General features: G+C 33.5%; 1 protein-coding gene across 18 annotated transcripts in view; it reads left to right on the top strand.

The window, feature by feature from the left end:
- LOC149802934 (uncharacterized) overlaps positions 1–27578 on the top strand; it is a 389228-nt gene that overhangs the window by 259309 nt on the left and 102341 nt on the right. For 15 of the 18 annotated variants that reach the window (XM_089952442.1, XM_089952437.1, XM_089952439.1 and 12 more), the window contains 4 exons: positions 858–908; positions 11463–11577; positions 15459–15533; positions 24562–24611. In XM_089952442.1, coding sequence (XP_089808568.1) covers positions 858–908; positions 11463–11577; positions 15459–15533; positions 24562–24611 — 291 coding nt within the window. The remainder of the gene's footprint in view (positions 1–857; positions 909–11462; positions 11578–15458; positions 15534–24561; positions 24612–27578) is intronic. The other 3 variants (XM_089952436.1, XM_089952438.1, XM_089952443.1) reach the window with 3 other exon arrangements.

Raw genomic sequence — 27578 nt, 5'->3', positions numbered from 1 at the left:
TTTTCACATATCTATATCTTTTATTATCCTTTCCTTACAAACATCTACATGTTTTCAATTTCTTTCAGTACATGGTCATCTCTTTTCTTTGTCCCTTATCCCTATTTTCATTTCCGGGAATTTCACTTTGCATGGCAGTGTATTTTCCTAGCATGTTTTGATACTATTACATTTATATTGGAATGATTTTCATAACTAAAAATTCTGCTGACCTTTCATTAATTAATTGATATTTAATTATATTTGATATTCATATTATATGAGAACAACAACAGGAATAATTTTAATAAATATATACTTGCATAAATTGGATCCAGCAGCACAATTTTAGACCCAAATCTACTGTAACATAACGTATTAGGGATTAGGGTCCCTGTTGTTTCTTCTACTAAGCAGTTATAACAAACTGCATAGATATCAATTGATTAATTAATTGTGTTTATTATTTAGAAATATGATTTATTATTTCTAGTTAATTAAAAGTTTTACAAAAAGTTCATTTCACAATATTTTACTTGTCAGCCCTCAAAAATGGGAACTCTATTTAGAGTAAATCTTTAAAATTCACTTTCCTAGTCAATCAGATTGTACCTTATTAATTGAATTATACCTTATTAGTCAAATTTCTTGTTTAAGTAACTTATATTTTAACATAATTCTTTGAAACGTAAGGACATTTCACTTTTTTTTAAAAAATCAAAATAATCGGGTTATGTAAATGTACATCAAATGGTTCTTGTTCAGTGTAAAGCATTATGAAAAGTGCATAAATTAAAGTTGGTGCATGCAATATTACAAGGGAATTTATGTTTATTGAGATTTATTGATGTTTGACTGCCATGTTCTTGCACTTGCAGAAATGTTGACCCTCTGCCCACTGACCTTGAAGAGTTCATCAAGTATCTTGAGTAGGTTTTACTTCATACATATCACATTTGTCTTGAATCCAGTCTGACTGTTTCTATACCTGTTTGATCAATTCTGTACCAGTGAGGTACCAGTCTGATAGTATCCTTGGCAAATGAATTAAGTCTAATAGATTCTATAGCCGTCTGATAGATTCTCTACCAGTTTGTATACCAGTCTGATAGTGTCTATACCAAATGCATCAAGTCTGGTAGTTTTCCTGCCAAATGAGTTCTCCTTTCTTTATAATTCTGTGTTTAAACTTCCTTATTTAGGTCATTTGCAACATACATATTTTTACATGTACATGTTTTTAATGGCTCAAATATTGGCACACAGTATTTAAAGTTGAGAAAAGATCACTGAGGTTACAGTTAGCCCTGAATGGGTATTCACTTACCGGTACATTTGCCTAAACTTGGACTTGAACCCTTGACTGCAGTGGTGCAGAGAAAACATATTATCACTGCATTATCTAGGTCCATATTTGGAAATATGAAAGAATAAGATAAAAGGGTTTAGTGCTGACAACTGTGTACAAAATATTGACAAATACATGGTCAGAAATATACCAAAGTTTAGCGATTTTTGTTTGTATTAGCTCAACTGGTCATAGCTTATGGGGTGGTCAGTTGTTCATTGTGCATTCATCATCTGTCGTCTATCTGTCCATTAGCATTAGTTTGTTATTGCTACTGTTTCTAAACTACTTGGAGGATTGCCATGAAACTTTACACACGCACACACACACACACACACACACACATACACACACACACACACACACACACACACACACACACACACATCCATCCCATGGTCTATTTGGACCTAAAGAAAATGATCTGGCTCAGACATCCAGTATGGCAACCAGAGTGGCCATCTTGAAAATCTAATCACTACTCCTCCTGAAGGGATGGTCATATGGGCATGGGATTTTCACCAGAAGACTTGTTATGTCTATTTGGTCATAAATGACAATGGTGCCTGTTTGAGTCCAATATGGTCACCACAATGACTATCTTGAAAATCTTATAACTACTTCTGAAAAGAAAGTTATATCAACATGGGGTTTGCACTGAAAGAGTTTTGATGATGTCTAGTTGGTATAAAACGGTGCCAACTTGATTTACAACATGGCCACCTAAGTGGCCATCTTGAAAATGTTATCGCTTCGTCTCCTGGACAAATTGTGTAATATTGGTTTTCACCAAAAGACTTCTTAGATATCTAATGGTTCCTGAATCAAAATGGTGCTAGTCTCTTATCGGATAACAGTGGCCATCTTATAAATCTTGTTATTGACAATCTTCCTGAATGGAAAGTGATATTGCCATGGGGTTATCACCAGGAGACCTCTTATATCTAGTTGGTCCTAAATGCAAATTGTGTCAATCAGATATCCAATATGGCTACCACAGTGGCCAGCTTGAAAATATTGTTGTCACTACTCTACCTTAATGGATAGTTATATTAACATGGATTACTAAACAATTTCTTATAGTGTCTAGTTGGTCCTACTGGTGCCGTTCATTCAGTATGACTGCCACAGTGGCCATCTTGTAAATCTTGTAAACCAGTATTTATCCTGAATCTATGCTATTATTAGCATGGGATTTTCACTGAAAGACTTATTATGATGTCTAGTTGGTCATAAAAATGGAATGGTGCCAGTCTGATATCAAATATGGCCAGCATGGCATCCATCTTGAAAATCTGGTTATCACATCTCCTCCAGAATGGAAAGTCAGAACGGGATTTCCCCCAGAAGATTTATTTCGATGTCTTGTTGGTCCTAGAAATAGTGCTAAGTTGACATCCAGCATGTCCACCAAAACAGCTGATTTGAAAAATCATGTTATTGCTGAAGAATATCACAGATGGTTTCAACACTCCAGAGTGTCAGTCCCTTCAGTGGGATCTTCTTTTTTATGTCTCTCATCATTATTCTTTATGTCATTGTTTCCATCATTGTATTGGTGTGAGGAAAGGTTATTATCCCATGAATTTACATGTGAAACCAATTGTGGATGTTTTACTTTATGGGAGCTGACCCTTCAGCAAGCTGGTAATTGACACAGATAGAGAATGCAGAAAACTGGCTTTAGGATGGAACCAGCAAATCAGATTGTTTTGTCCAGAGTTGCTTAACAACAGCATTTATTGAACTAGATCCATGGCTGGGTTATGTACACTAAATTCATACACTAAATCCATCTGTGGGTTATATACTGGTACACTAAATCCATCAGTGGGTTATGTACACTAAATCCATGTTATATACACTAAATCCATGTTTTGGTTATATGCACAAGATCCATGTTACATATAATAAATCTGTACGAGTTATATACACTAAATCCATGTATTTGTTGTATACATTGGATTCATGTATGGGCTACATAACACAAGATCTGTGTTTAGGTTATATATACATTAAATCCATGTATGGGTTGTATACACGAGATTCATTTATGGGTTACATAACACTAGATCCATGTATTGATTATATGTATATTAAATCCATGTATGGGTTGTATACACTAGATCCATGTATGGGTTGTATACACTAGATCCATGTATGGGTTGTATACACTAGATCCATGTATGGGTTGTATACACTAGATCTGTGTATGGGTTATGTATACATTAAATCCATGTATGGGTTGTATACACTAGATCTATCTATGGGTTATTTACACTAGATCCATGTATGGGTTGTATACACTAGATCTGTGTATGGGTTATGTATACATTAAATCAATGTATGGGTTGTATACACTAGATCTATCTATGGGTTATTTACACTAGATCCATGTATGGGTTGTATACACTAGATCTATCTATGGGTTATGTACACTAGATTCATGAATGGGTTTTTACACAAAATCCATGTTTGGGTTAGATACACTAAATTGATTATACCTGGCATACACTTAATCCATGAATAAGCTACATGCACCAAATTCATGTATGAATGATATACACTAAGTCCAGTTATTGGCTGTATACAACAGGTATACAAGATTCTGAATAAAACACAAAAATATAGTGCAAGTTAAACTTTTCCCTATGTCTACAGCAAGTTGGGGCCATAATTGCCTTGGGGGGTGGGGTGTATAGTTGCCAGAAAATGTTTATGTGAAATAATGTGGGCATGATTGCCTCCTATTTGCTGAAGGGTCATTTTGGGTCTTTAACTGTTTTTTTTCCCCCATTTTTCATCAGAAATGGAAAAACACAGATCCATTACCCTGAGCTCTTGTATTGGCTGATAAAAAGTTGTTTTATTTCACATGTGGACCTTCTTTTGAAAGCCTCATGCTCTTTCATGGTATCCTTTTTCTTTATTCTGTACCTACAATTTCCAAGATTTCTCACATGCCAGACATGATTCATTACACCATTGACTTATTCTTGCAACCTTGCCTTGGGACAGAAACCTGATTAAGTGGTATGTGTATTTTTATATATAAATTCTTTCTCATGTTTGTGTTCATCAGTGTGTGCTAGTTTTGTCATGTTTTATTGTATTTGTTTGACATTACTTCAACAAAATGTTTGCCATTATTTACTGTGCATCAGTTGCACAACACTTTATGATATTTTGTTATAGTACTTTTTATAGTGGATAGGCTGATGTGAGATTGTTCTAATGATGAAGGAAACTGGAGAACTAAAGGAAACCCAAAGTGATCCCCATATGACATCATAAACAATGCCACTGCCTGTACAAACCATTTGACCACAGAGTCAGCCTCATTTGGAAACATCATTTATGTTCCATTAGTGGTGAATTTTTGACAGTAAGATCTGTATAACTAGATCTGCTAACTTAAGGTTTAAATTTTTCCTTCATTTATTACCATACATGCCAACCATTACACTTTTGGAGTAATCATTACGCTTTTTTTTTCTTCACTTAATTATGTCTTACACTTGCCTGTGTGTAGATTATGCTTTTCTGGTTCATTATAGTATAAAATAAAAATAGCTGAATAAAAAGTAGTGTTTGTCTTTTTTTCTTTAATTCAACTCAGCATAAAAATTTGAAAATAATCTTTAAAAAGAAAGACTAATGCATAAGAATAGCATAAAAGTTAATTTGTCCATTCTAGATCTACATGTACTTTCCTGATTTTCTATTTATAGCAACTGAATATGACTCATTGACAAGAAAAGAGATAGATTTCTTTTTTTTGAAAGTTCATCTTGCAGATTCATGATATTGCTAATCAAGTTAGTTAGTGGAACACTTTGTACTTTCAAAGAAAATTGCGCCAGATGGGAAGTGAAACAGGCTTTTACGGTTTGACTTGTAGATTAGCAGATGGGTCTTTTTAAACTTCAAAACATGTCCAGTCAGAAAAAAGACATCAAAACTGCTTTACGAATTTGAAATAAAGATTATGAGATTGAGGACATTGTCATGCTCACTGCAGAATTTATGGACTTCACGATCATTCGGCTAAAGTTACATATGTAGACTACTTAAAAAAGTGAGTGTTGAATATAAACAATTTCTCAGTGTGTTTTGTGTTTGTATTCTGGTTCTAATCTTTGTGGATTTTGCCCATTTGTGTCAAGAATTTTGACCTGCAGATCCAGGTTAGTAGTAAATATAAATGAACAGTTTTCATATAGTGTACTGTAATTATAGCATGTAATATATAGATTAAACTTTTTATGCTCAGATTACGCATGTTTGCCACTTATATTAGCAAAAATTATGCTTATACTTCACTCAAGGTTGGCATGTATGCATTAGTATTGGGAAATTCTTTTGAAAACATTTTTAAATTGAGAAAACGCCACTCTGCAAGTTTTTAGCAGATTTCAGTGTACAATGGTAGTGGCATTATCGGAGTTGTAAAGGTAATTGATGCACTGTGTGAAGTATGAAGAAAAGCACCAACTTGCCGTGGACACCCACATGATATGGTTGAATGGCTGCACATGACTTTAATTTAAAAAATTGTCACCAGTATGGTCATCATTACACTCATTATGTTCCTTTCATTTTTTTACTACATTTTTTATGAAATCCAGTGCATTAGTTCGAGTCCAAATGCTCTAAGACTACATTACTTATGTAGGGCTCAAACTTGGACACAGCATATACTTATATCAGGCACTAACTTTCATACAACACACACTTATATCAAGCATTAATTTTGACACAACATATAAAAATATCAATATTTGTACCCCAGTTTTTTAATTTTCTAATAACAGTTTCATTTGAATTTTAGTGCCTCTGACCTGACCAGGATGGATATCTTGTTCAAAGCAAATTAGTTAAACTCAGTAAACATTTTATTTTCTGTTTTGGCTTTAATATTACTGAATACAAGTAACGTTGTTCCCAATTTGGCAAATCAATACAGGGATATTCTTTTGTATGTTCAAAGGGAACAGACATATTGTTGCAACTCATGGAGTTTTCATGTCTTGTAATTAGCCTGTACAACAGTCCATAGCTGTCTTGTAGTAATGCCAACAAAAGTAATATTATGTAAAGCAGTACCTTCAATAGACTTTAAATTTCTTTATTTAATTTCAGAAACAGAAAGCTTTCAGATTATGTAAAGAGTTGCATTAACATTATACAGAAAAAAAGATATACTGGAGACAATGGGATTTACCCATATTTCATAAAACAAGCAATGTGTCACCCACTACACTCGGCCACTAAAAAAAACCTGAAAGTCACCAAGCAAGTTATTCCAGCCATTGGTGAACATAGCCAGTACACTTTGTGTTACTTTTGTGTTTATTCTGCTAATGATGAAGTTAATTAATTGATTCCAATGGATATTGTTACACAGTCTGTTTTTATTTGACACTGCAACAACTAAACAATTAAGCATGTCTTCCTTGACAATAGAAGGCTGAACAGATTACAGTAATGGCAGGCCTGGGTTTTACTCTGCTTTCTTACCTAAATATCAGCAAAACATAGACAAACATAAAATCTGCACATTTTTTCATTTGCTGAATTCGTTATGAAACTCAGATTTCTTCTAGATTTAGCAGTTTACTGAAACAAATGAAAATTGCATCAATGTCAACAAATATGAAATTTGGCTGATATCAAAATGTTTGAACAGTTTATTTCTGCATTAACCCAGCACCACAACCTTTTTGCACAAAATATCATTCACCACTTGTGTTTTCAAGTTTAATACTTGCATTGATGGTAGGCATGAAGATAGTTTGTATAAACCCCTCTTTGTTCCCCAAATCAGGCATTTTAAATTGTCCAGGGGTTCATACTTCAGATGTTCTATCTTTGCTCAGCAGGTTATATATAATTTCAATTCTGCCCAGTATTATTTATTATATCATATGAGAAGTTACGTATGTACAAGTCAGTGATCTGATTGGCTATTTTTTAATGATGGGCAATACATTGCATACTACAGATTCTGTCAGCCTTTGTTTTGGTGTTCAGCTACTAATTCAATGAAATCAATTCAGTCTCAGAAGGTTTTAAAACAGCTGCAGTGTCAACATTTATTTATGATGAAAGTTAATTATTTTTATGTAAATTAAGATTGACAATTATTTTGCATCAGCAGGTATCAAAACGTAGCATGTATGCACATCACCGTTCAGGTGATCTGTGTTATTCATGCAGTCAAATGTGAAGTTAGGGTGTTAAATTCAGTTATGGATAGTTTCCAGGCAAGGTTCAAATTACATTTTTTTAATATGCGGTGTTTGGAGTAATGTGTGACTTTTAACTTTTGCTGACTACCTGTTGAGCTTTAAAATATAATTCTGGATATGGAGATTTGCAGGTACTTCATTTACAAACTCCCTTTGCGCTTTAGCGTCTCATTTCATTGATTAACTGTATGCATTGGTAATGATGATTCTGGGGATGACTCATCAAACATGATGTTGGAAATTTAGATTTCATTTTTTCTTGGATTTTTAAAAAGTTTTTTTCTTTCTACAATACAAACTTGTTGTCCGGCATTTGTAAGTTATAAATGAAAGAAATTATAAGGAAAGACTTAATAATATGTATATAATGTTTGTCTCAGAAGGTTAACATGGAAAATCTTTCGTTCTTTCCTTCTTTCTTTCTTTCTTTCTTTCTTTCTTTCTTTCTTTCTTTCTTTCTTTCTTTCTTTGTTTCTGACCTCATTTTCATGATTATTTAATTCTTATGTCCTCGATAATCTTGGACCCAGTTTCACCTAGACATGTGGATGCATCCCTGTGTTGTTCAGCTATTCCAAAACTAGATCATTGTAACCTATATTTTATGCTATTCATTCATTACACCCTTAATATATTGAACCCTATTTTACCTAAACATGAAAATTGATAGGTTGATGCATATCAAGGAGAGTAACTTGGCTATACCAATTTAGGTGACATAATTTCCACACTTGAGTTCTTTTTAAATTTAGCCATTAGTTTTGTTACATCCTCTATATCTTGAACCTTAATTTCATTTCGACCAATCAGACTTTGTTTCAACCCAACATTGATGGAACTTGATATCCCAGAGCATCAAAATATATTATTACAGTAATATTTTCTCTTGAACAGAGTGGTTTAGTCAGTTGTTTTGACTTGCAACAAGTGGTTAATAGGTTTGAATCCTGCCAAGGCCAGCCTGAATTGGCTACCTTGGCACCTCATTTTGCAAAGCTCTTAACTCTGATTGCACTGGCATCGGTTCTTCAGTCTGTATACTGCGAGATACTCTAAATGCTTCTACTGGCAAGGGAATTCATGTTTATGTGTGGATACTTTGTTTTTCTTTTCAATTTCAATACATTTATACACTGTGTACACTTTATCTTATATTGTCACTTGTTCTCGTACTGTTTCTATTTTACATATATTGCATTGAAACGTTCATGTTTTCTTGATGGATTATTGTATTTGAAATGCATGATCTGTGTTGTGCAACCTGTAAATGTTACTTTTATATACTTGCTTATAAGTTGAGTCCAACTGCAAACTGCACAGACCCAGATCAGCCATCACATGTGCTGATAGATCTGGTTCTGTGCAGGTTATTATGGGTAATCAGTAGAACAAACACCATAGACCCTGCAGATCAGGATCTTTGTTGTTTGCAGTTTGACTGAACTTTTATGTGAGTATATACGGTAGTTCTTTCTTTGTGATATTGCAATGAAATGGTGCCCTTACTGCAGAGCAGAATTTGAAGCAAGGCTTATATTTAGTTTATCTGACATCAATCAACAAGAACTGTTTCAGCCAAACATATGGAGCATCCTGGCATGAAGGCATATCATGGTTATGTAAATGATATTGATCTTCCATAACAACAATATGGCTGCCATTACTAAGAATATGTAATAATAGCCATAAAAACTTTCTGTTGTTGTTGTTGTTGTTGTGGGTTTTAATGCCATTTTTTAGCACACGATAGGCTATAGATGGTGGCCAATATTAATAGTGGAGGAAGAACCCAGGAAAACCCTAGAAAGAACCACCAACCCACGAGAAGCTACTAGCAAGCTTTCTCACATTGGCCAAATCCAAGATTCGAACCCACGCAGACAGAGGTGAGATGGTAGTGATCCATAACAGAGAGCGCTTTAGACCATTTGGCCACTTGGGACCCCAACAACTTTTTGACCAAAATTGCTGAACAGAATTTGATCACATTTGACAGAATGTCCAGAAGACCTTTAAGATTTCTGCAAATGATATCAGTCCAGCATCAAACTTAACTAATGTAGCCAAAAATATAAACTTTTAAATTTCTACACAACTGCTGAATTGAATTTGACCAAACTTGAATGAAAGCATCCTGGCACAAAACCTTTGAATTTTTATCAAATGAAATCAATCTGCCATTAAATATGACCACTGTTGCGAAAATAGGAACAACTTCAAATATGTTTTTGAAACTGCACAACTGATTTTTTTAATAAATTTGACAGAAAGCTCTCAGATTTGCACCAGTATTGTCAGTTACTCTTCAGATATGGTTGCTGTTACTAAAAATGGAAAATCCTTGAAACTTCTCAAAACTATTTAGCAGAATTGTACTCAGTTTTACAGACAGCATTATGGCTTGAAGGGCTTTTAAGTTCATGCATATAATGCCATTCTGCCATCAAATATGACCACTGTTGCAAAAAAGTTGAGATAGAAGAAAAATATTAATTAAAATCATTCATCAACCAGTGTGACTAACAAGCACTACTAAACCTGCAACTTGTTGCCACTTTGTGACTTATTTTCCTGTTTTTTATGCAGTCATCAGTTTTAAACAATTTCATTACCTATATTATATGGTAGACAACCAACAGATGCATTGCAGGGTTTATAGACACAAAATACATACATCAACCAGTGTTCTATAAATTGACTAATGCAGGTATTTCAACCTGTATGCAGATTTATCTGACCTAATCTGGTCAACTGTGTTGACCTTTGCTCACTGATTGCTGACCAACAGATTTATCACATGCTGGTCATTCATGTGCCTAATTTGGCTGTTCTGTGTCTACATATCCTGAAATGAATGTCAACCAGGCTGAATTTATACAATACAGTGTAATAGAAATGTTTAAATGGGTGAATAAATAAAAATAGAATGTAAAAAATTTCAAAATATGTGGCAAAATGTTCCCTGCTCCATGACATGCTTGTTAGGCCTATTGGTAGTAGGCTCAATTTTAGCTCTGCTAGTCGTAGAGTGGAAGAGTTTATGGGATGATTTGTTGTCTCTCTTTTGGCCATCATCCCTCCATCTGTGCAAGTTTGTTATTGCTGCTCGTCCTTAACTACTGGGTGGATTACGAAGAAACTTTACCCACACATTCATCCCAAGGTTGGCCTTAAATGAAATTGATGCTGCTGCTTAGACTTCCCATCTGGCCCCACAGTGACCATCTTGAAAATCTTGTTACAGCTAGTTCGCCAGAATGAGTGTTCATTTCAGTATCACTAAAAGACTTCCTATGATTCATTTTACTTGAAAGTGGTGCTGATCTGATGTTTGATATGGCTGCCATTGTGACCATCTTAAAAGATGAAACAAAGTTATCTTGACGTGATTTTTCCCTAGAAGATTTCTTATGGTCATAAATGAAATTGGTGCCAGTCTTACATCCAATATGGCTGCCATGGTGGGTAATTTTAAATCTTGATATTGCTAAAAATTAAGGTATTATTTCAACACTCAGCAGTTAAAAAATGGTCTTATCTTGAATTCCTGGAAATCTGTTTTTGCCATTGGAGCATCGTTCTCTTTGAAGGAGTTATGTTAATGAATATTTTTCTCAACTGACTTTTTACACTAGTTCAAATGTATTGACACACCTTGTAGATTATTTTGGTGTTTTAGATGTAAGTTCTGTGTTCAACACAAATATTGCAGTTAACTTTGTTTTGTCATTTTCCAGTGATTAAAAATTCTAATTTCTGGAATATGTATTTGAAAGTTTTACAACTTTTACACCCAGAATTAAAAGTTGAGTACTAAAATTTTGAAGTTTAATCTAGATGGACTTAATTTCCCTGTTGTCAGTGTCAACCTTTTCTTTTTCCAGTGAATGGGAACCACCATCAGTAAGGTCAAAGGTCGAGATCTATAGAAACCAGCCAAGAAGTATAGTGGATTATGAACCTGGATTCTCATCACTGGCATTTAGAGAAACAAAATCGGTAAGCAGAATGATAGCTCACAAAAATTATATATTTTTTCTATGCTGTTTTTCAGGGAAATGAAACAAGATTTTGTCCATTTGTCAATCACAACTGGACCTTTAATTACTTTATTCTCTTAGTTGCATCAGTTAATACTTGTCTCTTTTCAGCAGACATCTCTTGTTTGAATATTTTATGTAAAAGCAATTCAGACATACGTCAACATTTTTTCCAAATGTACATACAATGTTCTTGCAAGCCAGTGAAAGCCATTTTATGCATTTTCATAGCTGTGATAAATGTCATGATAATTCAAACTCAACAAGGGTCAGTCTGAGTTGTACATGGTGTTCTCAAAAACCCTATTACAATGTTAAAAAAAAGCCACAGTTACTTCCAAAACAGGTACTCTATGTATTTGCTTATAAGTCGAGTCCTACTGCAAACTGCACAGACCCAGATCTGTTGTCATGTGCTGGCAGATTCAGGTCTGTGCAGTTTGTATAAATATAGACTTTTATTAGAATGTATTTTTAATAAATTCAAAAATAAAATATAAGTTGCACAATCATGGATTATTTTAAGTGCTAGTGGCACTAAATAGGCCTGCTGTTAACTTCAAGTGAAATAAATTTGCTTAAGTAATTTAGTTGTGAAAACAATTTATTTGAGAGGGAAATTTTTTTACATTCTGTTTTAAATCAGTGTGAAATCTGCAGCTATTTGACATTTTCATAATGAGGAAAATTGACTTGTCCTGGACAAGTACCATAGAATATTATCAGTCTGATTAAAATTGAGATCTTATTGTGATAACTAGATCATGGGCACCAATACAAGGTCAAGTTCTATTGACCTTTTGATTGACAGATAAATGACAGCTGTAAAACTACTGAAAATGAAAAGGGACATCTGGAACATGTTCTAACTATTTAACTTTAACTCTCCCTAACATGAAATGCAATGCTTTGTCAGATAGGCTACTAAAAATAAGTAGGTCAGGCTACTTAAAATAAGTAGACCAGGCTACTGAAAATAAATAGGCTGGGCCACAACAAATAAGTAGGCTGGGCCACAAAAAACAAGCAGATCAGGCTACTAAATCAAGTAGACCAGGTTACAATAAACAAGCAGAACAGGCTACTAAAAATAATTAGACCAGGTTCCTGTAAACAAATTAACCAGGCTACTACAAACAAATAGACCAGGCTACTAAAAACAAGTAGACCAGGCTACTACAAACAAATAGACCAGGCTACTAAAAACAAGTAGACCAGGCTACTAAAAACAAGTAGGCCGGGCCACAAAAAACAAGTAGATCAGGCTAATAAATCAAGTAGAACAGGCCGCTAAAAACAAATAGACCAGGCTACTAAAAACAAGTAGACCAGGCTACTACAAACAAATAGACCAGGCTACTAAAAACAAGTAGGCCGGGCCACAAAAAACAAGTAGATCAGGCTAATAAATCAAGTAGAACAGGCTGCTAAAAACAAGTAGACCGGGCTACTACAATCAAGTAGATGAGACAATTAAAAAACAAGCAAACTAGGGTACTAAAAACAAGTTGACCAGGAATTTGAAATGTCACCTGAACATAAATTTTCATTGGTGTGTGTCAGATTTCCAACATGTTGTTGAATTCAGATTGAATCAGATTGAGAGCATCATCACTTGTCTGACCTGATATTTTTGCTTGTCCTGGATGTCAGGCTATGGGATTTGTATCACATTTTAATGCCTTATAATGCATTACCTTTATCTGTTACTTTATATACATTATACAGAATTTGTATTTCTTTATGTTTCATATTGTATCCTGTTGTGCTTATCTATACATTTATTTGGAATGCTTTACCTTCCTAATTTTTGTGCAACTCATTTTTACATTTTTGGAATATAACCTTTTAAATGGTAATATATATTCACATTTGTACTGAGGTGATGTAAAACCCTACTACATACATACATTATCATTCCACCAACCTCTTGGGTTGTCTACCTGTAAATTAGGTAGCACACCTGTCGATGAACATCAGTTTCAGTCTGCTACTTGAGTTATCAACAGCAGCATCAATTAATGTCAAGAATTAGTCATTTATTGGACAATATTGATTTTATCAGAATTAAAGTATATCATGGAAACTTGCTTGCATAAAAAGGTAAAGATTCTGATAATCTGACAAAGTTAAAACATGTACATTGTTACGGTAGTGCATTTATTTAATTTATTCCCTGCAAATTTATTACAGTGGAACCTTGTTTGTCTAAATGTCTTGTGTACACAAAACTTTTGGGATAATGTGGAGATTGGATGAATGAGCTATATATTGCTAGTACACAGTTTTGTAAAATGGAATTTTTTTTTACTTACAGAAAAATGCAACTTCTATGTTTTATAGATGTTTTTAGCTGGCAAAAAAATAATTTTTTTCTCTTCCAGTAAATATTCCAAAATATTTTCAATCTTTGCTGTAAACAAACGGATGACAAATTTGCATATTGTCCAAAGATGGGATTACCATGTTCAACTATTATTTAGCTCACTGTCACTTATGTGACTAATAACATTTGTTTTAAGCTATATTACTTCCTTGTGGGTAGAACATCTCGGGTAAAAACCAAAGAAGAATATGTAGCCATTTTTTAAAAAGATGACATAACAGATAAATCCTGTGTAAATTGGACAGTTCAGCTTCCAAACTGATGTGCAGTAAAACGTGTAAGCAGTTTTTTTTTTAGATGAAAACTTTAATTATAATGGTTTTGTTTTTTTAATAAAGATGTTATCGTCTTCTAATACCTTTATGGTGATTATGATTTATGTATCTAAAGCCGAGTTTAAAAAATTTAAATAGTTGTAGTATTCTTTTTATCATTGTCAGGTAACCATTGTCTCCTTATCTTTAACACCCGTCAAAGCTATTTCCAATAACATGTCAGCTATTCACAACTTTCTGAAAGTCATATTTGTCTGTCTGTCAGTCTTGTCTTATCACTGTAGATCTACGTTTGTGTCCAAAGGCATCAGTCCATAAATAAAATTGTTTTAAAATTATGCCCAAAACTTACAAGGCACAAAAATGTTATTTTGGCCCAAAAACTTTTGGTATCTGCTAACAAATAGTGTACGAATATAATCCAAAAATACAGAAATCCATGACCATGGTTACCTTATAAACATGACTATAACATCATACTGAAAAACCTTATATATATATATATATATATATATATATATATATATATATATATATATATATATATATATATATATATATATATAAAACTCTGGATATAATGATGCCCAATAAGGAGGTGTCCATTAAATGATGTTATTGGTTTCACTTTGGTTATTTAAAAACCCACCATAATAAAATAAACCAATCCATTGGACAGCAATGTACTCCTTACATTTGGAGACTAGTCTGATTCAGTATCAATCAAAAAGAATCTTTACCCACCCTGTGCATATGTTCTTTAACAACAGTATTATAGGAAATATTTTATTTTACTAATGTTACTAGATTTACAAATAGAGTCCTTGAAGTACTGTATATACGCACTTACAAGTTGAGTCAAACTGCAAACAACAATGATCCCGATCTGCCGTATCATAATGCATCTGCAGATCAGGGCCTGTATTGTTTGTTGTAATGATTATTCCTAACAAACTGTACAGAACCATATCTGCCAGCATATATATGCCAGCAGATCTAGGTCTGTACAGTTTGCAGTTGGACTTGTCTTATAAGTGAGTATATATGGCATATTTACCTAGCACACCAGTCTGATGGCCTCCTATGTCAATATATATGACCAACCTGATTAATGTTTGTGATATTGTGGTGACTTTTTATGTTGACAATTGTCATTGCATGTTTTTGTCTCTGTGTCAGCATATGAGGGCAAGGGCCAAGTCTTTCACAGACATATCCATGTCGGAGAAACAAAAGAAAAAGATCAACAGCAAGGTAGCCATGTTTGTATTGCACTGCAGTGATGAAGGAGTTTTAATGCTACTGGCTTCATCTGCAAGCTAAATTTTCTTACTCACTATATAGCAACCATATTTTACACTATGCTTGTAAGACTGGGTTCAGATGTGATAAAACACTTAAATCGACAAAATTATACTGGTGAGTCATTTTAGCATATTTTGCAAGCCTGAGTGAATTTTGTAATTTTTTTATTGGCTCCTTACAACCTTGCTTATGTGTAGATTAGTGTGTTGCTGCAAAATGTTTAGATTCTCTATTCTGAAAGCAAAGGGCACACCACTCATTTATTGATAAGTTTATTAAAATTTAGATACATGTTACTTCTATGTATAAAAACCTTCTAAGCTATTCAAGACTTATTATTTTTTTGCTATGTGGTTTCTTTTACCTATACACTAATTGTTGTATATTGAATAACACTTATTTATTTAACAGTATAATAAAATATACCTAAACAAGTATGAGAAACATTTTGTAAAATACATTGAATTCATTTACATAAATTTTTAGTTTTCCAATCCAGCAAAATGTTTCGCACTTAATTCATTTATTAGACATGAAGGGGGAGACAGGTTTTGTTTTCTCCACAGAAAGATCTTTGTTCATTGGGTCCTTCATGTGATTTGGAACAACCACAACATAAATATCCCCGGTATTTAAGGTGAATTCAAATCGTACCTTATTTATGTTAGCTAACATGCTTATTGATACAGACATCTTGGTACTTTCCATTTTAATTTGACAGCCCAGTCCTAATTTGATACACCTGCAAATATGGAAATCTCTTTTTAAGCTGGTTATTACATTCATTTCTTTTGCTATTTGATAACATTAATTTAAATCAAGCACTAATTGTTGGTGGTGGAGAGATTAAACCCTATCAACATTCACCAAACACTAGTTTTGTTGTACAAGGTTTTCTTGATGCTACCTTGGAGGAATGGAATAATTCATATTACTGCTGTATAAAAGCTTAATGGCCTTTTGTTTAAAATAATTGATTTTATTTTTGTGTTTATAATGGGACACAATAATTATTTTTAATGATAGGTACAAACTCTCCAAATTTTTGGACATTATCTTCCAAGAATCTGCTTTAATTATAAAGTCATGTACAAGTATAAGCAAATGTTTGCAAATTACTAAATTATTCTTCTTCATTTGTACAAAAAAAATTAATAATGTATACATGCAAACATTTAAGCTAAAATTTATTGACTTTTTAATTAGTTTTATTGGTTCAGAGTGATTTCAATCCCTCCATGCCATATGGCATAGTGTTCATTCTCTTTTACCAAAAATGTAGTTTGCATTACTAATAATAGAAGCAACATCATGGTCTTGCTAAAATTAGTAACAAAGTATTATTCCATTACTCTTTCACATCAATTTTATATGTCAAGGGACTAAAACAAATTTAGTCATTTCTTATACCTGGTAGTAGTTATATCCCTTGCATATTGTTTTACTGAAGCTAATACTTGAAACAATAGCAGAATATGCTTTTCAAAAGAAATTACTATAATTTTTAAATTAATGTTTTAGATATTGATATAAATTCTCCAGTTACATATACAGAAAATGAAATTTAAATATATATTTTGCAGATTATTTAGACAATGTTTATCATAGTGAAAAGGGCCATTAGGAGTTGTTTTCCTTTTTCTGAGTATATGTCAGTATTCCTTGAACTTTCAAATTTACATTAGTCTTAATACTTTGATTAATATGTTGGTGGCTTTAAAATCTTTGGCATTTTTATTGTTTACTCTCTGGATTGATATTGACATTGTAAAAACAAAATAGCTTTCTCTCTTTAACAAATCATTGTACAATTTAACTGTTCCTTTCTTGCCAATTTTACAATGAATCCCCATGTAGTCATTAGGAAACTTGTCTCATCTTATCTTGAACCATATCAACTTTTTTTTAAGATCAGGATAAACTTTGGGAAAGAGTATCTTTTTTAAAACTTGTTCTTATTGTTTTCATGATAAAATTAGGGATGTGGATTAAATCACCCTTTTTTACAGACTTTGTGACCATGCTTTTTTTAAAAAGGTGGTGCATGTTACATAATGATGATATCCATCCATCCCTCTATCTATATGTCTGTTACTGATTTCATTTCTGCACAAACTTAAATTCTTCAACAACTGCATTCACCAAAACTATGTGCATGGCTTGCACTTGGAGTAAAGAAGACGCTCATCAATTTTGGATTCAAAATGACAAAGGTCCAGGCATCTGTGTCTGAAAAAAGAAAAATGGTTTCTGCACAAAAATCAGAGATCTGGACCAAAATTATTTGATGGCTTGCACTTCGGACAAGAAAGGAGTCTGTCAGTTTTTGGGATCAAAAGGGCAAAATCACTGTGACTGAGAAAAGAAAAAATGGTTTCTGCACAAAAAATTTGGTTCTCAACCCATGCCAGAGTTTGTGGATAACTTATATGTTGGCCAAGAAAGAAATCTGTCCATTTTAGATTAAAAATGTCAAGGCCAGTTTGACTAAAAGTTGGAAACTGATTTTTGCTTGATAACTTTAATATTGTGGATCATCATCACCAACATTTGTAAAGAGCTTGCACTGACAGTATGGAAGAGGACCATTGGTTTCGGGGTTAAAGGTCAAGGTCAAGGTCGGTGTGCTCAAAGAAAATTTTGATTTTGTAAAGTAATATTTTAAATTGAGTTAGACCATTGACCATACTTTTAGGGTGATTCGCAATTAGGGTATTAAAGAAAGGTATTTATTCTTGAGTTTAATGGTCAGAGGTCATGACCTTGGTAAGTTGCACAATGTAGATAAAATTGTTAAGGAGTTCAGTCCCATAATTTAGACTTGGCATTTGGGATTCTAATTTCAACAAATGCAGAAATCCTGCTTTGCAAAGTCCCCACTGCAAACTATTATTGTTCAGTCAGACAAAAAGTAGATAAGGAAGACAAGAAAGAAGAACGAAAAGTTCTGAGAAAGAATCAGAAGATTTCATATCAGACAATGTCAATGCTTTGGTACATGTACACCAGTGGCTTTCATTTATCTCTTTACATTCCATATTGGACCTTTGTTGTTGTTGTTTTTGTTGTTGTAGAGTTTAACGCCATTTTTCAGTACAAGATAGGCTATACATGGCAGTCAGTGTAAATGGTGGAGGAAGAACCCAGGAAAACCCTGGAAAGAACCACTGACCCATGAAAAGCTACTCACAAGCTTTCTCACATAATCACATTAGCCAAATCTGAGATTCAAACCCACACAGATAGAGGTGAGATGGCAGTGATCCGTAACGGTGAGTGCTTTAGACCACTCAGCCACTTGGGGCCCCCTTGGACCTTTGTATTGGCCTTGTATATTGGACCTATGTACTGGATTTCTTTACTGGATCTATATATTTGACTTTCATATTGGAAAAGAAATCTATCAATATGTGTATCACAACAGCTAACATGAAAATCTTGTTATCACTGAACAATATCAGAGACCTCAAATAATGAAATTATGTAAACCATATTCATTCTGGTTTTTTGGGGAAGTAAGGGACATATATTTATGTTTAATTTTGAAAAACATTACAAAGATACATGGTTGTAAGTTCCACTTGAGTATGTCTTATCTGGTTTGTTAGCACAGTTTTTTTTTTTAAATGGCTCTGAATTTGTATATATACTATTGATTAGGAAGTGTGCTGTGTATATATGATCATTCTCAGTATCAATATAATGTATGGTAATGCTTGGCAGTCTTAATTTGACTATGTCTTTTTCACTTGCATCATATACCATATTCTTCATTTTCAGCTTTTTTATGGTCTTTGGTCTTTGTCTTGTTTTCAGTATTTTCAGAGTAGCAGTAGTACCATATATACTCACTTATAAGACAAGTCCAACTGCAAACTGGTTACACCCAGATCTTCCAGTGCAGTATGCACTAGCAGATTTGGGTCTTTGCAGTAGTTTGGTAGGAGTAATCAGTAGAACAAACAACATAGACCCTAGTCTGCAGGTGCATTATGCTATGGCAGATCAGGATCTTGGGTTTTTTGGGGAGCAGTTTGACTCAACTTATAAGTGAGTATATACATTAGTGACACTTAGTTTTAGAAAGAAACACTTGAAGAAAGCTTGTAAATTATTGCGTGTTTATCTTTACATGCTTGCTTTCATTTGATCACATAGGTTAGAACCTAGGACCACAATGGTTCCAAGCAAGCATCTGACTACATGGCTATCCAGGTTAATTCCGTGTTTATGTCATTATGCCGTGTATGTCATTATGCCATCCAATCAGAAGATTTTTGCTTATAGTCATCCTCTTCAAACCATGAAATGCCATGAATTTTTGCACAAAACTCAGCTAAAAGTATTGATTTACCTCAAACAGTGCATTTATCCTTTATGAGGGCTTCTAAGGTAGATCAAGGCCCTTTTTATTTTGACACTTGTAACATGTATAGCCTACCAACCATAGCCAAGTTTTAAGGCCACACAGTATGTTAAGCTGTTTATTACATAAAGATGTACATTTTAAAAAATTCTTTACTGAGAGATTGATGGCCATTTTTTGGCATTTTGTGATTTTCAGACTGACATTTGTATATAAACAACATTATGTAGTTGTCATGAAACATATGGGTGTATTCCCAATGTGTAAACAAACTTGTGGAAGAAGAATGAGGTGCCATTTTTGGAGACTACTTCTGTTTGTGAAGTTTCTTGGGAGTTGTTCCATTCCTAACTGTCAAATATTTTATTTTTCATATATCCTTGATTTCTTCAGTTAGCTTTGCTCAGTACCACTGAAGGTATTTTTGACTCTGTATAGTTTGTAATATGATGCAGTACTGTTTGTAATATGATGCAATATGGTTTGTAAACTCCAAAGAAATGTAACTTTGCCTTTAAAAATTTGTCACTTTTCTTAACCTATGGAGATACGTGGCCCATCATCTTGAAATTTTTAAATATAGATACACTTTTTACCTTTGATTATTCTAGTAAAACCATCCATAGTCATATATTTTCCCATAAAACCTATTTGATAGCTGTACCGTGCATTTCGTTATTTCCCTTGATTTGATTGCATCATTCTTTTACAGAGTTATGACCCTTGTAAACTACAAGCTTGGGTTTATACTTTAGTAGGGCCCTTCTTGCTTGTGTCAGTCACAGTTTCTGAATGGAAGCATAAGATTCTAATATTCACTGGATTTTTTAAAAAAAAACAACATTTTTATACATTCACTAAGATAACTGGAGATGAGAAAAAAAATTAAGTCTGAACAAGTGTCATATGAAAATGCCCGATTTTGCCAGTAGGCCCAAAAATATGTATGTTTCCTATTACCTTTGTTTTAAAAGTTAGGGTAGATAGGAAGATTGAAAAAAGTCTTCTTATGAAGTCTAGTTGTTACTGAATGAAAATGGTGCAGATCTGACATCCAATATGGATGCCACAGCAGGTATCTTGAAATTACTGTTATTGCTACTCCTCCCGAATGGCAAGTTATATCTTGCAAATATTTTAATCTCTATACCTCCCAAATGGATGGTATATCAACATGGAGTTTTTGCCAATAGATGTCTTATGATACCTAGTTGGTCCTAAATGAAAATGGTGCCAGTCATACATCCAGTATGGCTGCCATGATGACTGTCTTAAAAATCTTGTCACTGCTTCCATTAAATGGATATCATTATGACACAGATTTCTCACCAAAAAGACTGCTAATGATGTCTACTTTGTCCTAACTGAAAATGGTGCCAAGCTGACGTCCAATATGTGTACCACTGCAGCTAATTTCTGAAAACCTTGTTATCACCGAACAGTATAGGAGACGGTTTTGGCACTCGACAGTTGAAAGGAAGAAATGGTATTACCTTCAATTCCTTGAAATTCTTTTCACTCCATAGATCATCTGTCCCATTGAGGGATTCTTGTTCAGTTTATTGCATGATGTCGTGTTGGAAACAGAACTTACAATTGTCAGGCCTTTATTGCAGAAAAATGTTCTGCCGATGTTTGAGACTAATTTAACTACAGTCTCTTAAAAAAACATTAATTTGATGTGCTGCCTACAATTCACTGAACTCCATTACATGGGAACCACTCACAATTAAATGACTTATTAATTAAATGGATCTATCTTCAAAAGTAGGTTAGATTAACTCACAATTAAATGACTTATTAATTAAATGGATCTATCTTCAAAAGTAGGTTAGATTATTTAACTTAAATTTATCCTTAATTTCAAACGTTATCAGAAAAATGTACTTATCTGTAAAATGTTGGCCTGCTTAATTAAGACATTATTACTTTTTCCATTGGCTCCATTTAATTAAGATTGTATGACCTTAAGGTCACCTATCAAGGTTTTGTTGAGTCAGATAAAGAAAATCATGGTTTCCATGAATTAAGTTTAGTTCGAGACCACATACCTTGATCAGAGGCCAATTTCATTCAGACCTGTTGTTTTATAATCACAGGTGTCAAATATGTCATACTAGATCATACAGAAATCATTAATCATAAGGTAGTCATTTAATACAATGTCGACAATACTTTTATTCCATTTGGCAAACCTAGTTTTACGGTCTGGGTTCTCCCTGGCATGTCATGAAATTCTGACTTAATTTGATTAAATTTTAAAATATCAAACACCATCTTATTTAAAAAAAATCCCAGATTGCTTTCATTTTTATCTCAGATTTCCACTGTCTTGGTTATCAAGATAGGATGTTTCTTTCATTCCTGACATAAAAGATTTATTGCAGGCTACACAAATTTGTGACAAATGCAAACTGTTTTGTAAAAGAAACAACACTATAGATATTTTTTTAAAATAATTTGTTATGAGAAATGAAAATGTGCTCTTAATATTAAATTCCTAACAAGATTACTAAAAATTTTGTACATTCCTTACTGATGGAAAGAACTGAATTGCCAGAACAGTGAAGAAGTACTGTGATACATACCACCGGAAAAATACCACTGTAAACCACTATACTGGTAATACCATGCACATCTAATATATATATATATATATATATATATATATATATATATATATATATATATATATATATATATATATAAAATGGTGTTTGCAAACTATTCTGTGCATAGACAGCTGTGATGGTTTTACAGGACTCTTGAGTTATGTTCATTCTTGTAAATACAAATATGTTGAAATTTGTTTCAGTTTTTGCATCTTTTACAACCCTAAAATTTAAGGATGAATGATAATTTGCCTGATTTTAGGTTGAATCTTATCATATTTTGTAAATCTCCTATTTTGACATTTTTGGGCATATGTATGAGTCAGGTTAACTCATCAACTTGTTGCATGGTGAAGGGGGAGGAAGACCACACACATGGAAAACAATAACAGCTGTTAAAAGACAGAGCATGTGAAAATTGAACTTGGTACCTTGGAGTTCCAAGGAAGTCATGATAAACTACTAAGCTATCCATTTCTTTGGATTGTATAATAAAACCTTTAATGGCATGTTGTGTAGTTTGAGGTCTGATCTCACCTTTTCTTAAAACATCATGTCTCTAAATTTAGTAATATTCACCCAAACAGCCGCCATTCTATTTGATTTGTATTGTTTGGTTTTGCATTCAGTTTTTGCACATTTTACTCGTTAAGTCTTTTTGCCAAAAGTTTTTACTCCATTTTATGCTGTTGCACCAATGGCTGAATTATATTACATTATTATGAAATACACATATAGTATTGAACAGATGCTATGACGATTGATTTATTATTATTATACTGAATATTTCTACATGAAGAAAAACAACATATACCCAGATCTGCTAGTGTGTTATGCAGTGGCAGTTCAGGGTCTATGTTGTTTGCAGTTGGACTTGAGTGAATGTTGTATGTACTTGCTTATAAGTCCAGTCCAACTGCAAACTGCACAGACTGAGATCTGCCATCACAACATGCACCAGCAGATCTGGGTCTGTGCAGTTTGTTAGGAGTAATCAGTAGAACAAATAGCATAGACCCTGATCTTTGTTCTTTGCAGTTTACCTTGACTTATAAGTGAGTACAGGTGGTATTTACAATAATTACATTTTTTAGCATTATTTATCAGTACTATAAACAGCTCAGTGGGAGGGGGGGCTGCCAGTATGGTGGCACTGAAGTAATTTATTTCGAGAAACACTTACTCCTGTATATTTGTAAAATGAAGTTCTTCTCTGTACATTAGAATAATAGGAATCCAAGTACATGCACTGTACATACTCATTTTTCTAGTTGAATCCAACTGAAAACAGCATAGTGCAGCCCAAAGTCATAGATAAATCAGAATGCATTCTTTAGCTTACATTCAGCATGCAAAGAAGACAGTGTAATGAGATACCATATGTACTCACTTATAAGACTAGTCAAACTGCAAACTGCACAGACCCAGACATGCCATCACATGATGTGCTGGCAGATCTAAGTCTGTGCAGTTTGTTAGGAATAATCAGTAGAACAAACAGACTTTAATCTGCAGGTGCATTATGATATAGCGAATCAGGATCTTTGTTGTTTGCTGTTTGACTTGACTTATCAACAACAAAATACTGTTCCTAATGAAATGATAACCGTTTGTACTTCTTTCACCTTCATGATCTGGCCATTTTGAATTAACATTGTTTATTAAGCATGTTTGCCATTCTTGTCAAGTGGTTACCAACAGACTGCATGTCAACTATTCTACCAAAACAAATGAAAACAGAAACTCTTCATGCAACATATATTGGTGTTTTTATTTCTAGTAATATAATTTCTTATCAGATATGTTAATATTTGATGACTTTTGCATGGGTTCACATTTATTTAGTACCTAAAAATGAATCTGCTACTGTGTGAAAATACTACCAGTGAGGAGATGTTGAAATGAAGGAGAGTTATTATTATTATTATTATTGGACATACAGAAATGTGGATTAATGTATTCAGATGTCACTAATTTTTGCCTGTTGTCTGTATTTCAGTCTGGGCTCTATAACCCTCCAATAGATCGGCCAGGACTTCTCAGCCAATAGTAAGTAGTGATTTTTTATGTGCATGGATTGATCATTGAAAGGAATAATTGACTCTGTTGGGGAGGATGTTCAGTAAGAGACAGATTGGTACAAGTCACTTGTGAGCTGAATCTCTCATTTAATTCAAAACCCTATACAAGTTGTGAAGCCCTTCAATACTTGACATTCTTAAATGTTATGGAATCAGTATTACCTTTTGTCTGAAGTACAATTCCAGAAAAAAATTTGATAAATTTTATGCAGACAATGTGATGGTTAATTTACAATTATACTGTATATTAATTAATTCACAGAGCTTTGCAGCTATTTGACTGTTCATTTCCAAACCACTACAGCAAATGATGCACATAGGAAAGAGTCACTAGAAAGATTAGGCCCCAATTAATAAATGTTGAGGTTGATTTTTACTAAATTTATTTCAGAATGTAGCTGATCCCATCCAATGTTTTCACAGTTCTTTAGTAAATGCTGATGGGGTTATGACCTTTTGACCTTCCTCTGACTCAGTTGCACTGTGGTATTGCCATGCTTGTGTTGTTCAAAGTAAAGTCTTGCTCTGCATCAGCAGTCCAGGAATTGACATTTGTATACATGTACATTCATTTCCAGTATACATTCATCTCTTGTATATATTCAAATCTGGTATACAGTCCTATCCTTTATACATTCATTTCCAGTATACATTCATTTCTAGTATAAATTTATATAGAGTATAGCTCAGTTTCTAACTTCCATATATCTTGTCTGTTGTTTTGATACAAGATCGGTGATGAGAGAAATGGTTCATGATTTGCAGTCAGATCTGTATTCAAAAGCCAACCTGTGTTAAGAAATAAGCTGACTTGAGCAGTCCAATGTTTCAAAACCCCATGAACCAACTTGCTGTAAAAGTGAACATCTCTTAAGCAAATACCAGTCTTTAGAGGTCATTTTGTCACAGATTTTACCCACAAGCACAATAACTCTCAACCATTAGTCATTTAAAAAATTTAAGCACTCTTTCCTGATACCTGTTTACTTTCTACAGCATTAAATCTCTACACCATGGTTGTTGGTTTTTGCCCCAAATTATCAGTAACAAGTGATTCACTGTAGTCATATGCTGGCTGTAAGGTATCTTAAAAAAATCATTGAAATGATGGTGTAAGTAATTCAAATTTATAGTGAATATTAGTAGTGTGAAATGAAAATAATGTGATAAAATTGCTAGGATTGTGTGGAAATTGCTAGTGTTATGTTAAGAGGAGTTCGTGTGAATGTGCTTTAGATACTTTTTTGGTTCCCAGTACAGAAAAGAAAAACTTGCATGTAATCTGTTAAGTTACATGAAAAGGAGGCAATCTGGGATATGTTTTAGTTTAACCTAGGTCTTCCCAGCGGCTATGATGGGAACTACACAAAATGTTGGCAGGACAGGTTTTTTGGAAATGTCTGCCCTATTACAGATAAAAGATCCATATGTACAGATAAATGAACATCTAAAAAAATATGCACTTTTGGTTTTAAAAAATGCTGATGTATGTTTGAAGTGCATGATGTTAAAATTACTGGGTGTTATTAGGTCTTGTGCAGGTTACCATATTCACTCATTTATAAGTCAGGTCCAATTGCAGACTGCATAGACCCAGATCTGGAATCACGTAATGCAGTTTGTTAGGAATAATCATTAAAACAAACAATGTATCCCTTGTCTGCAAGCACTATATATGACAGCAGATCAGGGTCTACTTTTTTTTGCAGTTGGACTTGACTTCTATGTACTTACTATTATTAACACATATGCACGGAAAGATGGTGTTGCAAAGTATAGACCCACATTTTCTTCAAGATATAATGATGTCAGATATCTTGGTGGCTATGAATCCAGGCATTGGATGTTTAATGTACAATTAACAGAAGAAGGTATGTTATTTACTCACTTATAAATCAAGGCAAACTCCAAACAACTAGATCCTGATCTGCCATAGTATGATACGCCTACAAATCAGGGTCTGTGTTGTTTCTAATAAACTGCATGAACCCAGATCTGCTGGCACATCATGTGATGGCAGATTTTGATTAGTGCAGTTTGTAGTTGAACTTGGCTTATAAATATAATATATGGTAAATGTTAAGTTTGGAGAACCATTTATGTTGTAATATACCCAGGTAATGAGAGTATGGCAGCACAGACACTGGTCAAACAATGTTAATGATAGTGTAAGTCTGAACATTTGCACCTATACAGATTTATTATGGATCCTCTCATCAATTAGTTAACTAGTGGTGACCAGACATTACCCTGTAATGGCCAGAAATAATGACTAAGTTCAAAAAATGTACAATGATGGTAGCTAAGGGGTTAAGTGAACAGGTCTTAATGTGTATGTGTACATGTACATGACGAGGATCTGGCGGCTAGTTGGTCATTATCTTTAGATATCGGTTCCATAAAGCATATATTAGATTATTAAGCTCTAGGTGACTATAAAAAACAATATTTTAAGGTTGTTAAATTGGAGTAACTCTCTAATCATAGCATATTAGTGAAATAACATTTTAGAGAATTGATAGCTTATGGTGTGGTCCTTCTTGTGTCGTTTATCAATTTAACATTGTTATTAATAACTTATTCTTGAAAGCTGCTCAACAGAATTTTTTCCAATTTTATATAGTCATCCTGGCATGAAGCTTTTTGAAATTTCTTATAATGGTCTTGATTTGCAATAGAATATTGCCATCATTAATGGCCAAAGCAAAATCTTTTTAACTTCTTCTCAAAAACCACCAAAAATAGGTACCATTACTAAAATTAGCAAAATACTTAAGATGACTTAAAAATAAACAGGATTTGACAAAATGTGACAGAAATCATCATGGCATGAAGATCTTTCAACTTTGTTCAGGTGATGATGTTCCACCATGAATTATGGCCACTGTTGCTAATAAAAGAAAAATCATTCAATTATATCTTATCAATAAGTGCT

The sequence above is a fragment of the Sinohyriopsis cumingii genome, chromosome 3 (genome assembly GCF_028554795.1).
Source record: "Sinohyriopsis cumingii isolate HCF-2022 chromosome 3, ASM2855479v2, whole genome shotgun sequence".
NCBI classification, from domain to species: Eukaryota; Metazoa; Mollusca; class Bivalvia; order Unionida; family Unionidae; genus Sinohyriopsis; species Sinohyriopsis cumingii.
Note: the sequence above shows the minus strand (reverse complement) of the source record. Positions and strands in the feature narration are given on the sequence as shown.